The sequence below is a fragment of the Netta rufina genome, assembly GCF_964035555.1.
Source record: "Netta rufina genome assembly, chromosome: 1".
NCBI lineage: Eukaryota > Metazoa > Chordata > Aves > Anseriformes > Anatidae > Netta > Netta rufina.
This window is the reverse complement of record NC_140123.1, coordinates 15,705,596-15,719,798: the sequence shown is the minus strand read 5'-3', so window position 1 is coordinate 15,719,798 and position 14,203 is coordinate 15,705,596. Positions and strand designations below refer to the sequence as shown.

The 14,203-nt window shown below is 38.7% G+C and overlaps 1 protein-coding gene across 2 annotated transcripts in view; it reads left to right on the top strand.

Moving 5' to 3' along the window:
* PDGFD (platelet derived growth factor D) overlaps positions 1 to 14,203 on the top strand; it is a 141,869-nt gene that overhangs the window by 122,877 nt on the left and 4,789 nt on the right. For both annotated transcript variants that reach the window (XM_084301999.1, XM_084301998.1), the window contains one exon: positions 7,183 to 7,397. In XM_084301999.1, coding sequence (XP_084158125.1) covers positions 7,183 to 7,397 — 215 coding nt within the window. The remainder of the gene's footprint in view (positions 1 to 7,182; positions 7,398 to 14,203) is intronic.

The window sequence follows — 14,203 nt, the reverse complement described above, 5'->3', positions numbered from 1 at the left end:
GAAAGCTTCTGGGACGGCTGCCAGCAAGTTTCAGTGCACCAGACAGGGAGTGCAGGCATCACAAATGCTGAGTGCATGCTCATTCATGGCACATGTGAATATTCTGACTAGATGGAATACCTTCTCAAGTAGCTGCTAATATAAAGTATTCCCTATGCTTAAAAAAAAAAAAAAAAAAAAAAAAAAAAAAAAAAAAACAGTATACTTCCTCTACTTCCTCTCTTCCTCAGTTAGGAAATGCTTTATCTGTTGCATGTGAATAGCACACACTCATTCATTTCATAGTCTTAATTCAGATCTACATCCATATTCTTCCTCCTCTGTAATAAATGAGATTTTCCCTCATGCTTTACATGGCATTATTGTTGGCCACAGCAGTGAAAGCTTTTCTTATTAAACCCTTTTTTTAAAAAAAAAAAGCTAGTGAAACTTGCAGCATATTATTTATCGCTGGAATAAGATGTTCAGTTCCATTGATTTCAATGAAGCTATGTCCATTTACGGCATTGATGGTTTGGCCTGATTTTGCTACTTGACCCATACCACAGCTGATAATTGGTTTGCTAGTCTATAATAAGCCTATATATTGTGAACATTGTTTCATGCAGACAGTTATAATCCCACTGAAATTCTGATCTCTCATTCTTCTAAAATAATAGTTGCCATATCAAGTAGATTCATCTTGGCATTGTGGTTCTGTAGTAAATCCAAATCACAGCATCTTTTCCCTAGTTCGCGCAAGAAAGAACTGGGCAGCTCCCAAAGTTTTCAGGTATATTTAACATAGTGATTATTGTGATATTATTAAGCATGTGCAGGGGAGCACTGATTACCTTTAACCATGTGTGCTGAAGACTAAAAGCCACAGGGTTTGATCAACATTTGCCATGGAGAATAATTTCATCGGCGTTGATGTATTTGGGTAATTTAATCAGTGGAAGATTTAACTGTTTACTGCATGTATGAGACTGAATTTTCCAACTCAAGCTCAACCGCACCATGTCTGCAGTCAGCTGCAGCACTGCTCTGAATTTCTTTGACCATTTGTATAATATTTCTGCACTACCTGACACAGCTCTGACACACACAGGGGTACAAATGCTGGGGATAAGGGGTGCAATAATACATTCATAGGTCTCTGAGAAAGTCCATGATGTATAGGAAAAATTTTTAAATGTCTAGGCAGAATAAAAACAGCAGCACAACCTTTGTTACAAACTGTAAATCACACATGAAGGGGGATGAGAGTCAAACTAGAACTGAGCTTTGGACCCATGTATGGCACATAATGCTCGTACCACGCTTCAGTTCCATCACTTGCTGGTGCAAAAAACATGAGCAGGGGCAAGTAATGAGTGCATGTCTCTTGCATGTGTACATCTCTTTAGCTGCCAAAAAGAGTACAAATTTTAGAAATTTCAGCAGGATTGGCAGTGGCTTGCTTGCCTTTGGCAAGAAGCCCAAGGTGATGTAGATTTTTGAAGGGGAGAATAGTCAGGGAGCTGGGCAGTCTCTGCACCAGTTTCCTGTATAATGTGGGTAAATCCCCTCAATGAGAGTTAGGCATTTAACGTCTTTGAAGTTCTAAGCCTTATACTCTCTCTGCATACTGATGATGTTTAATGTTGGTCTATCGTCAACATAGCCTGGTAATGAATGTCATCCCAAAATCCAGTTCCACACATCCATATTGCCGTCACAACAGACCATAATCAGACTTTTTAAACCATATCTGTTCATATAGTTGATGATGTCGATACCTTTTCAGGAAAAACAGCAAACATGTAGACATCTTGGCAGTTTAATATCAGTCACAGATTAATAGAACAATTTTGGATACAAGGGCACTCTGTGGATAAGCTCATCCAAAACTCTGCCCAGAGCAGGACCAACTTCAAATTTAGAACAGGTTACTTAGGGCCTTCTCTAGTTAAGTTATGAATATTTACAACTAGAGCACAACATTTTGGATAATTTGTCCCAGTGTTCAATCACCCTTATGGTGATTAGTATTTCTTCAGAGGTCCCTTGCTACGACTTGTGATTTTTGCTGTGCATGTCCAAGAACAGTCTGCCTCCATCCTCTCTGTAGCTCCTTTTAGACAGCTGGAGAGAATTATTAGAACCTCCCATAGTCTACTCTCCAGACTAAACAAATCCAGTTTCCTCAGCCTCACTGTGGCTGCTGTGGACCAGCTGCTTAACCATCCCAGTCATCCTTCACTATACTCCTAGTTTGTTGATCCTTCCCTTTTGCTGAATGACGCTCAAAACTGGACACAGTAGTCTAGATACAGCCTCACAAGAGCTGAATGAAGGGGGTCATTCACCTTATGCCTATGTTTCTCCTAATGCAGCTCAGTATGCAGCCTCTATCACTGCAAGAGCAAAAAGCTGATTCATGTTCAGCCTGCTGCCTACCAGGATGCCAAGTCGTCTTCTGCAGTGCTGCTATTTATCCAGTGTGACCCTAGTCTGGACTGATGTTTGGGATTATTCCAAGTCAGGTCCAGGAATTTCCATTTGTCATCACTGAACCTCATGTGGTTCTTGCTAGTGCATTTCTCTAGCCTGCCAAGGTCTTTCTGAAAGGCAGCCTTACTGCATACAGACAACTTTCCACAATTTGATTTCACTGACAAACTTGCTGAGCATTCACACCATTCTGCTCCTCAGGTCATTAGTGAAAATCTTTAGCAGTATTGGTTTTGTCATTAACCCCTGGGAACACCGCTAGCAACCAGCCACCATTTGTACCTGGAATTGCTGGCCACTTTGTGTAAGCTCCCTTATCTTTCCAATTATCTACCCAATTTGTAGTCCACCTATTCCATTGTATCTCAGCAGTTTGGCTGCAAGGATGCTTTGGACTGCTGTGTCAAAAATAACAATAAGGCCAGGGTAGGCAGCATCCACTGCTTCCCCCTCCTCCAGCAAGTCATCTCATCACTACAGGTTCTCAGATTGGTCGCTCACAATTTGCACATGGTAAATCTGTGATGGCAATTTCCAGTCAACCTCTTGTCTTTCGTGTGCCTGAACATTGTCTCCAAAAGGATTTACTCCTTTATTTTACAATGGTTATCCTGACTAGTCTGCAATTGCTCAAATCCTCCTTGCCTTGTAGATGGCCTTGATATAGTGTATAGGACTGTGAGTGAGGCAGATACCTTCTCTTATACCTCAGCTCCAATCTGTAGCTGATGCATGAAAAAAAAAAAAAAAAAAGTGTAAAATGTTCAGATATGAAAATGTTACAGCCATGTACATGTATGAATTTGGAACACATACAGTATTAAAATAAATCCTAGCGGACTGTCTTTTTAAGCAAAATCAGTGACCATCAGCATGGGGTTTCTCTCCTCTCCAGTCTTGAAAGCTGTGCTTCTAAACAAGACATAGTATCAGCTGCAGTCCCTCATTTCAGTGCTCACCTCTGATTAAGATCAGTGTTTAAAGGTAAGCACATGCCTTAGTGCTATTGAAAAATGAGGATGGATTTAAGTGTAGGATTTAAGAGGGAAGAAGGAGCAAACATTGTACCCCAAGTATCCAGCTTGCTGCTCCAGTACATCTTTTTATGTCTGCCTTGCCTTTAAATTGAATCTCTGATGCAGACATTCTGTAATAATACTTCGAAGTTATTTGCATCCAGTCTACAGAACCTTTTAGTTCTAATTTTAAATTAAGGACTCCAGTGGTTTCAGTCCTTGATAAGTAAAGCAGCAGGATTTCACACCAATCACACCAAGGCTCGCTTACGTTTTAGTCACAGCAGTGAAGAGATGCACGAAACTGACTGTACTGTAAAATCTCATTGTTATATGCATGAGGAAATAGACTGGCTCCAGACAGTAAAACAATCCCGAGATAGGGAAAAAAAATGCATATTGAAGCTTTCAGCAGAGTTATTCAGAGAAAAATGTGTTCTTTTGTTATAGGGGTTGCAAACCATGCTCTAAAGCTAATTAGGCAATAGGAACTGTTCTTGAGTGTCAGCAGGATACTACTAGAGTACTGTACATGTACTTTAGAGATGTTGCACACTCGCCTTGTCCCACCGAGCATTGGATTTCAGTAGAGCAGAGTCAGAAAGAATGTGTTTACCTCCAGACATTTTTTATTTTTTTTTTGAGAGGATGATTTGTGTAGCTCTTAAACCTGTTACCTGATACCTGAAGTGTGATATGGCAAAGTGCAGAATTCACATTTTAAATGAAAGCTCTGGATTTGGGGGTCCTGAGAACTATTGACAAGTCATTATTAAAATTCTATGAATATGAAACTAAGGAGAATTCATGCAGTTGTATTGGAAAATTTCCCATACTTTCTTTTTCAAAATTAGTTCAACATGGAAAAATACACTAAAAATGTGTTTGTTTTTTTCCACTGATTGATTTCAGAATTCCTGAGAAATGCATCTGTTGAAAGCCTTGAGCCCTCATAAAAAACAGCTGAGCTTTTCACATTGCATAAAGCAAGTTATCCTAATTATCTGGTTATTCCCTCCTATGCTTTGAGCAAGTCAACAGCTCTCTACAGTACTGACTCAGCTACAGTCTAAGAGATCCTGCAAAGACTTCTGAAAGTCATCAAAACTAGGCTTTTGAGGGCCAGTGAGTATAGCCTTTCCTCCAGAGAAAGCCCTCTGCAAGGTCACCCTTGCCATTTAAATCGAGCAGCTTAAGCACTGGAACTAATACGTGTGACACTGTCTCTGCAGGAAGGACCCCACCCTGGTCCTTGAAATGTTGGTGCTGTCTCTCTCTGCCAGTCCCTTTGCAGAGACTCATTCCTGTGCTGATAACACAGCAGTGATAATAGGTATCAGCTCAATGCAGGAATGAGAACTGTTGAGCCTCAGGGGAAATTTAGTCTGTGATAGAGCACATTTTGTTCTGTCCCCTGAACATCTTCACCTGGACAGAGATGATGGTTCACATTGCCTAGGTCTGGGCCCTCTTTAATGACCAGGCTGTTGCCAGAAGCCTTGTTTGCTGTGTTACCTCAGTGGGAGGCATGGTAATCAAGGGCTGAATTAAACCTTTGAGCATTTTCTTCTAATTCAGTCTAGAGATGCACCATCGACATAATGCCATTCCTGTCCACATGCCTGTCCTGGTAGGAACCTACTGGTATTGATATCCGTTCCCTTGGATTGCTGCAGGACAGAATGTGGATGGCCTGGGCATTCCCCTCAAGAAATCTAATCATTCATCAAGGCAGAATATTTACTGCTCTCTTTTTTCTTTGATTATTTTTCACTTCATGCCAAACATTTGAAATTAATATTAGCCAGATAGTGCTTTGCTTTATCTGCCTTGATGGCAGAGGTCCTGGTGAGAATGTTCAGAGGAGTGTGAAACACTTCCCTGTGAGAAGAATTAGCCTGAGAGGCTGCAGTGAGAAGGGGTGGCTTTGAAGAATGACAGTGGAGAACAAAATATCATCTGTTAAAACAAAAAAAATCAATATTCCCTGGTCTTCTAAGTCCTGACTGTGGACATTTGGGATGTATTTTTCTCCCAGTGCATGAGTATACCAACAGTCCCATTGATTTTGTGCTTATATCAGGAGGATGATCTATACCTCTTCTGGAGAGATGTTAGCTCTCTGGACAGAACCACTGAGATTTCATGGCGAGATGTATCACAACTGCTATAAAATCACAATTTATCTGTTAAATTTCCTTTGACTGAGATAACACCTTGCCAGAAAACTGAAGTTGCTATGATTTTGTGTAACAGTACTCATGACATTTATGTACCCTTGCCTCTTGCATATCTGCCATGAACCAATGAGTATCTCAAGGCCAGAATGTAAAGGTGGATGATATTTACAAATCACAGCTTTTTCCATAATTTACTTTGTGACAAGGGCTGAGTCACGGACAAAATGAAATGCAGTAGTGCTCCTGACTTTTCTGGAGATTTTCACATGTTTATAGCACAGCACAAGCATAGGTGAGCTCAGTTCCAGAGGTGGTGGTGAGCTATTAAAGATGTCTGTGAAAATCCGATATGTTCACAAACACTGTACTGTTGTCTCAGTCCTCATTTAAACCATTCCTGTTTTGCTGTTTATATACCTGTTAGCAACTACTATCTGGAGTGGGAGGGGATTATTTTTTGTTTTCTGTACCTCCAGTCATTTTGTTATTTTTATTTGTTCACATTAATTTATCTGCTGATTGTAATTTAAGTAGTGATTTATCACTGATAAAAAAATGAGTGATCTGTCAGTGAGAAACTGTTTCTGATTTTCATTTTTCTATTTTTTCCTAAAATCCTGAAATGGATTTATAGAAGTTTTTTGAGTTTTATTTTAGCTTTGCAAGATAAAGCTAGAAACAGCACTTAAACTTACAGTTGATTGTCTATAAGTCATTTTTATGGTTGGCTTTAATACTTGTTTCCATGATACATCTCACAGAAACACCAGGCATTTTAAACATCAACCAACTATTGGCATTCAATGAAGCTCATTAGTTTTAATTGTATCTCTTTGTATGCCTATTATAACAGCACTTAAAGGCTGAAATTAATATTGTTCAGATTGATTTAGGCAGCTAAAAGTGAGGTATGTAGACTCTATCCACAAACAATACAGACAGGCAATTCAGGAAAGCAAGGGGTGTCACCTGTCTTAACGGCCCTTTTGAGGAAGGGATGAATCCCTCTACAAAGGCATTTCTCTACTGGCCAAAGGAAGAGCCTTGTTTAAAATGTTTGCCCATTGTATGCCTACAGTTGGGCAAAAAATTGTGCCCAAAATAAAAAATAACATCATCTCAATAAGTAAAGTATAATCAAGGAGGGAAGAGAGTGGTGGAGGTGGAATCTCTCACACAAGGTTTCAGCAGATAGGAAACAGAGCAAATAAAATAACCAGTCTTGAGCTTTCAAGCCAATATTTTATTACAAGCTTTGCCATCACCTTTAGAGTCTGTGTGAGCCCTGCCGCGGGAGTTGGTGTGGGAAGTATAAGAGACGAGATGACCACCTGTAATGACTTCAAATTGGTGTGTTTATGTTTATCTAGTCAGAAATCACTGCTGTACTTCATGTGTTTTCCAACCAGTGCCACATCATTTGGTGTTGTTGGCTGCCAAGGGAACAGTATGAACTGGAGGGGGGGATGTCTCATTCAGTCCCTTCTAATGAACTCTCTTTTGCATTACAGTTGACCTGGACAGGCTGAATGATGATGTGAAACGTTACAGCTGCACTCCAAGAAACTATTCTGTCAATTTAAGGGAGGAACTGAAGCTGACAAATGTAGTTTTCTTCCCTCGCTGCCTCCTCGTCCAGCGCTGTGGAGGAAATTGTGGTTGTGGGACTTCGAATTGGAAATCCTGCACATGTGTGTCAGGGAAAACAGTGAAAAAATATCATGAGGTATTTTTACTCTTTTTCTTTTCTTTGGTACCTCTTTTGTTTATTTATTGCTTATGTGAATTCTGAAAGCTTTTCTTGGACCTATGTGTGCAGCCATGTTATTTATCATGTTGCATCTGCAGTGTGAAGATGAGCAAAAATTGCTAATTGTGAATATTTAAGTGAATGCTCACTGTGATCAGTGTTATTCCTAAAGTGAAGGTTCTGCCTGGGCTTCCAGACAGGCTCAGGTAGCCTGAGGGTGGAGCATCCCTTAGTCAGTGGCATTGCTGTTGCTGTCCATGCTAGATACCAGCTTGGTGCCTCGTGGAGCAACTTTCACACCTTATGCTGCAGTAAGCATCTGTACACAAACAAACAGTGGTTACAAACAACTATATATTTTTTTTCAGTATTTTTTTCAATATTATTTTTTAGTAACACAGAGATATGTTCCTTGAGGCATTTAACTGTGCTTCCTCTTGGTTTACACTGTATCTTTTAAACTTATGATCACGCTAGGAAATGACAATTAAGTTGCTTGTAAACTCTCTTCCCTTCCAGATTTATTACCCATAGGAAGCAGCTGAATATTTCAGCCTTAGTTTTTTTCCCACTCAGCATTTTTTTCATGCAAAACTCTGCATGAGAACAAAGTCCATTATATTTATTTGTAATCCATTCAGAACAACAAGTTTCCCTTGTTGGAGCGAACAAGGAAAGAGAATTAGAGATAATTTTTTATTTTCTCCTCTGAATCAGCATTTTCAAAACCAGACAGGAACAATGTTCACCAAGTGAACATATCCAGGAAACTTGATATGATCCTTTCAGTGTCTGAAGGTATGTAGCTGTGTGCCATGTTGACTTAAGTTTCTGACACATATCTCTTTTAAGAGCTTTGATTTGCCACTTGGCTTAAGTCTTCAGTGAAAGTGAACTTCATGGACTTTTAATCTGGAGGTAATGTGTGCTCATAATGGCTTTAACCTGGGAGAGCCTAAGGCTGAAATAGCAGGAGTCTGCTGAAGGTCAGACTGTTTTCCTCACTGTGAATGGTGAGGTTACCCTTTTCCAAGGTAAGAGAGTTTTCTCACAATTAGCTGCAGCATATGGCATACTCCACATCATCTAGGACTAGAGAATAGTTAATATTTTATTTAATTTTAAGCAAGATGCAGGGGATGACCCTGGTAATTACAGAGCGGAAAGTCTTATCTCAGTGGTAGAAAAGTTAATTGGAAAAAAATTAATAGGTATAAAACACCTAGATGACTGTGAGCTGATAAAATGAAGCTAGAATGCTTTACATATTAATAAATATTTATACAGCACCATACCATTGTACAAGAATGCTAAAAGGCCTGGCACCTCCTTCAGAGAGCTGACGGTCTACCAGACAAGATCAGTCATGGATTTGATAAATAGCAAAGCAGTGGAAGAGATGAACAATTTGCTACATAGGAGTGATTATCTGTGGGTGTCCCCAGTATGGGGATTAAGTGTTATTTCATGTATGATCAGTCCAGAAGGAAGTGAACAGTGAGTGGCAAAAATGACAGATAACACAAGAGATAAAGTACTGTTTTTCAGAAGACCTGTGAAACTACTTATAAATGCAGTTTAGAAAAGCAGCAAGCATTGGGACAAGCAGTCTCAACTATTTATTCATATAGCACTGTGCATGAGAGGGGAGGAGGGAGAAATGAGGGATGGAAACTGGACCAAAGGTTGAGTAGTGAATCAGTGTGAAGAGCTTCAGGAAAACATTTGTTTAGCACAGAGGTAGTGGGAAAAAAAAGCAAGCAACAGTATTCTGCAGAAGCAGAGGTGAATAGAGAATAGCACACCAAGTATTTACTACAGCCACAGATAAATAGGTGGGGTACTTGTATGGATTTTGACTGTTGGTGCTTAGAAGGATACAGGCAGAAGCATAAGAGATACATAGAAGCAGAAAATATACAGCAGTGGAGATACAGCAGAAGACACTTATCAAAAGCATTTTTAAGAAAAGTGGGTCAAAAGTTTGGAACAATTGCATTTAGAAAAAACACAGTAAAAGATAAAAAAAAAAAAAAAAAAAAAAAAAAAAAAAAAAGAACACTACCTACAGGAAATTCAGGTCTTCCCAAATAATCTCCTTTAAAAATGACCAAGTGCAGTCAAAGATATTGAAATAGAACTAATTTCAAATGATAAAAAGGATTTTATTTTTTTTTTTCACAGTAAATCTATATGAAATTTCAAAACTTAAATATAAGAGTTGGGCATAATTCAAATTCAGAAGGATTCTGAGAGAATTAGAAGCAAAATCTAAGCTAAAGAATCTTGTGCCATATCTGTGTCAGAGCTTAAGCCAACTGTTGACAACAGCTAGAAAAAATGTTGGTTGCAAACGTTGTCAAGTAGTTATTTTTTATCAGCTGTTTGGGAGCATCTGGTGCTGGAACACTGGAATATCACACCAAGTGGGTACTGGTCAGAACCAAGATGTCACAGCATACCAAATTAATCACTAAAGTCAAGAAATTCAATATTAACATTAATACACCACTGCTTATTTATTTCACTGGTCCTTTGTTCTCTGAAAACTGTGAATTTAAAGCAGTGTTTCAGCTTTAGCATTGAATGGTTTTTGTAAGTTTAAATTTCAATTTAATCCCTGAGGGATGAATTAACAGCTCACCGAACAGAAATTTAGCCAAGTGGCTGCCATTAAAATGAGTGAAAGTCATGCAGATAAATTCATATATGACATATAAAGGTATATCCATTACTTTTAGTCCACAATATTTTCCACTTTATTATTATTATTATTATTGGTAGGGGCAGGTAATCGGTTTTATTCTTTATTCATTTTCAACTCTTAACTTTAATTTTATTTAAATGTCTGGCAGTAAAAGTGCAGAGGAGGGGCTTCTCGACATGCCGATTTTAGAACCATGTATCTGCTTTACCCTTTTCGAAGCCAATTTGAAACCCACTAGCTTTAATCAAAAAGCCTTTAGTTGCACGACAAAGGACAGAGTTTCACACTTTAAGAAGTTCCCCGGAGGTGTTAATTTTGTTAAAATTCTCTGCCTTCCGCTCCAGGAGAAGGTCAACCAGATTCAAATGCAAGTCTCAATTACTTTGATTCAATTGCAAAAGACACCAAAAGTACAAGATAGTGGAGCAAAGGAATCGTTTATAGCAGCTGAAACTGAGTTGTGCAGATACCATATTTTTTTTTTCTTGCCAGGTGAAATTTGCCTAAACACTGTCCTAGAGTTTCATCTACCAAATTCCTGGACCCACCAAAGCAGCTCACCCTACACATAGATATGTTTGTTCTGAACAGTAAAAAAACGACTAGAAAACACATAACAGTTGTCTGTCATTTCTGAGCTACCCCGCATTCTGCGTGAGGAAGACAAACAGGCAAATTTTCCAGAAGCAATGGGCTGCTTTTCATCTTTGCAGCCAGTGTCTCACAGTAGCAGAGCTGCAGCATGCAGGCAGCTCTGGGGACACAAACGCCCAGCATGCGTGTTGAGAGGCTTAGAGTCCAGAGAGATTTCAAGGTTATCGTCTTATGCTCATGACATTTTTTAGTTCCTACTCAAAGCCTTATGCTGTACTCATCACCAAGGTCTCTGAGCACTCCCTCCTAGTATCTCAGGACTAATAGCAATCACATTTCCCCAAGCTGCTACTGCTGCTACAGTTCCTTGAACAGACTATAGCTCTTTCCTATCATGTCCAATTGTAAGAAATAATGCAACAGCGGGGAAAAAGAGAAAATGAGAATGCCTCAATAAGGGGTATATTTTTATTTACTGCCCTGGGAAATGCTAATAATAAGACCTTGGGACTTTTTTTTTTTTTTTTTTTTTTAACTTGGAAGTCTGCCATAACTTTACCAAACTATTCAGCAATTTCCAGAAATAAAAGGGTTCGTAACTTGAGTAAACAGCTAGTTTTATGGGTGTTTATTTATTTATTTATTTATTTATTTTTTAAACAGAGTCTTGTGATGCTCTTTGGTTTTCCGCAGCTTCTGGGCTTGCTTGAAACGAGAGCTCATGGACAAATACGCATGATTTACCACATAGTTAGCGTCACGAACCCTGCAAACCAAACAGGACAAGAGCTGGCAACTTCTCAAAATGTCCCTGACAGCCTACCAGAACAGATCCTGAGCTACGGTGCAGGGCTCCATGCAAAGACAAAGCAAATCATGGAAATGAATGCAGTACTCCTTAATCAAATACTCACATCTGACTTGCTAAAGGGAAACTGAAATGAAAGGATGTTTTCTATTGCAGTACATTTCTTCAGAAGTGCCTGCGGCTGCCCTTTAAGGAGAGAGGGACTCTGAAGCTGGAGATGACCCAGCCCAGAGAGGCCAGGACTTGGTGCAGCTAGATCTCCAGGAGTGCTTGTACCTCACAGAAACATGAAATCAGTATCCCCATCTTATTGCTGTAACTGATGAAATGTTAAATGAGTTTCCGTGAGGAATAAACACTTTTAAGGTAGCAACCAGAATTTGTCACCGTGTATAAACCTCCACTAACACTGTACTCTGCAACACAGCTAAAAGACACATAAGGAAAAATAAAGTGGTGAAGCTGATTGCATCTCTCTTACCTACTTACTTTCTCAATGGTAAAGATTGATGCACTTTTCACTGTATATGTTGCTTTGTTCTGGTTTGGGTTTTTTTTTCAGCATTATAATATATTCAAGTTTCATGCTGACTGGAGTTTGCTTTCACAGGACATACACACAAATAATTCTCAACCACAAGGTTTATATTACTGTTAGTGTGGCAAACTCCTAACCACTCACTGCCCTGGGAGAGGCACCAGGCACCTTGAAGTACCTGCACAGCACTGAGCCTTTACACAACTTGCTGGGGCACAGAAACAGCTTTAGCCAGACCCAGCACAGTAAAGGAGGAAACGAGACAGTACAGAATGTTACTGGGAAGGAATGAACACAGGAGAAAGTAAAGAGATGATATGGGACTTCAGTAAGACAGAAGAATTCTTGCAATGGATTTGCATTTAACTAATGCAATTTGGTGTTGCCTGGGCTTTTTTTTTTCTCCCTTCTTTCTTCTCTTTTTCCACAGGGAAGTGAGAAGCAAACCTTAAGGAGGCGCTTGAGAGACTAGACAGTAATTCTCATGCTGTCTTAACACAGGGAAACATAAGATAACTTGACAAAGATAATACAACAAAGGAAATTGATTGAGGGATTAGAAAGAGCTAGCATCATCAAACCAATGTGCAAGGATTGTTGATTGGTGTGATTGTTGTATGTCCTGAAGGTGATAGTACATGTATGAATGAGACAAAAAGATTGTTATGGTAATAAAGGCACAGAATTAACCTAACAAGAGTTAATACATAGAAATATTGTACAAGAAGCTGCAATGGGATTTATTTGGAATGCAAATGCAAGGAAACAGAATGAGTCAGAAATGACTGCTAGATTGCAGGAGGAGCAGTGAGAGCAAAGTAGTACAGGGAGAGAATAAATGTTGATTTTTGACTAGATTAAAATGAAGGTTCTTGGGATGACATCTGGAAGTTAAGCTAATTAGACAGCTGCAATACAGGTCTGGGCAGACTGAGGCAATTTGGGAACAGGGAACACCTGTATCTGTCAGTGAAAAGCAATAGCTGGAGCCATAATGTTTGACAAGATGATCAAAAGTGAGGGTCTTGTTGATGTCAAGTACATAAAAAACATTGTAGCTTTGGTGACTCTTTCAGATGCTTGAGTTTTAAGCCAAGTATTTTTTCCCCGTGTTTGCTGTGCTACAAACAGTTGTTTCTGATTCATACAGATCAAAAAATAATAATTAAAAAAAAAAATAGAAGCAATAATCCCGACCACATTTAATAATCCCTTAGTTGTAATGCTACCACTGATCAACAAAAGAACCCTTTTTTATTTTTTCTTGTTCCTGATATCCTATAATTATTCTGAGTAAGAAAGAATACAACTTTAGGTCTGTTGTTATTTTAGGCTACATTCCTACTAGAATAAAGTTTCTTATGCTAAATTATGAACCACATTCCCATGATGCTGGCTTTCTTATGCTAAGGGTATAGCTAAACTATGTGTGACCTTGGATTAGATAACTTTTAGAAATTGCTGAGTAAGATTTTTCATTTGTATCAGAACTTGGATCTCTGTTGATGTTTTGCACTTTTGATGTGTCCTCTTTCATGAGCCTCAGACAAATGTAATTTGGTTTGCATGCTAGAATGACGGTATTTTTAGATGAGCAAAAGGAGATTAGATAATGCTGCATAGCTGCAAGTTAAAATAAATTCTGCAAAGTACAAATTTCACTATCTAAAATAGCATCCAGAGTTGCTCTTCATCCTCTATCACTGGAATATGAAGCTAACCAATATTTGGTAAACTGTAGTCATGTTGATTATTTGTAGTCTCCTTAGCCTAGTCAGAAAAAAAAAAAAAAAAAAAAAAAAAAAAAAACTATTTTAAATGAGGCCTCAGATCTTCATTGTTATTTAAACTACTGATTAAGAATTTAACAAATAATATTAGTGAAGTCAGTATAAATAAATACTAATATATAAAGTAAATGATAATAAATTAAAAATGGATACGAGCAATTAGATACATTTTTCTTGCTGCTGTTATAAGTGTTGGCTGGGTTCCCTATTGCTCCTTGCTTTTTGTTAGAACAGAAATCACCTATAATGGACTTCTATGGCTAAATGTTGCTTGACTTCAAAGGCAAATAATACTTGGTTAGGAAGGAGTGGTTTTCCCCATCTAGCTCTACTCATTTAAAGCTG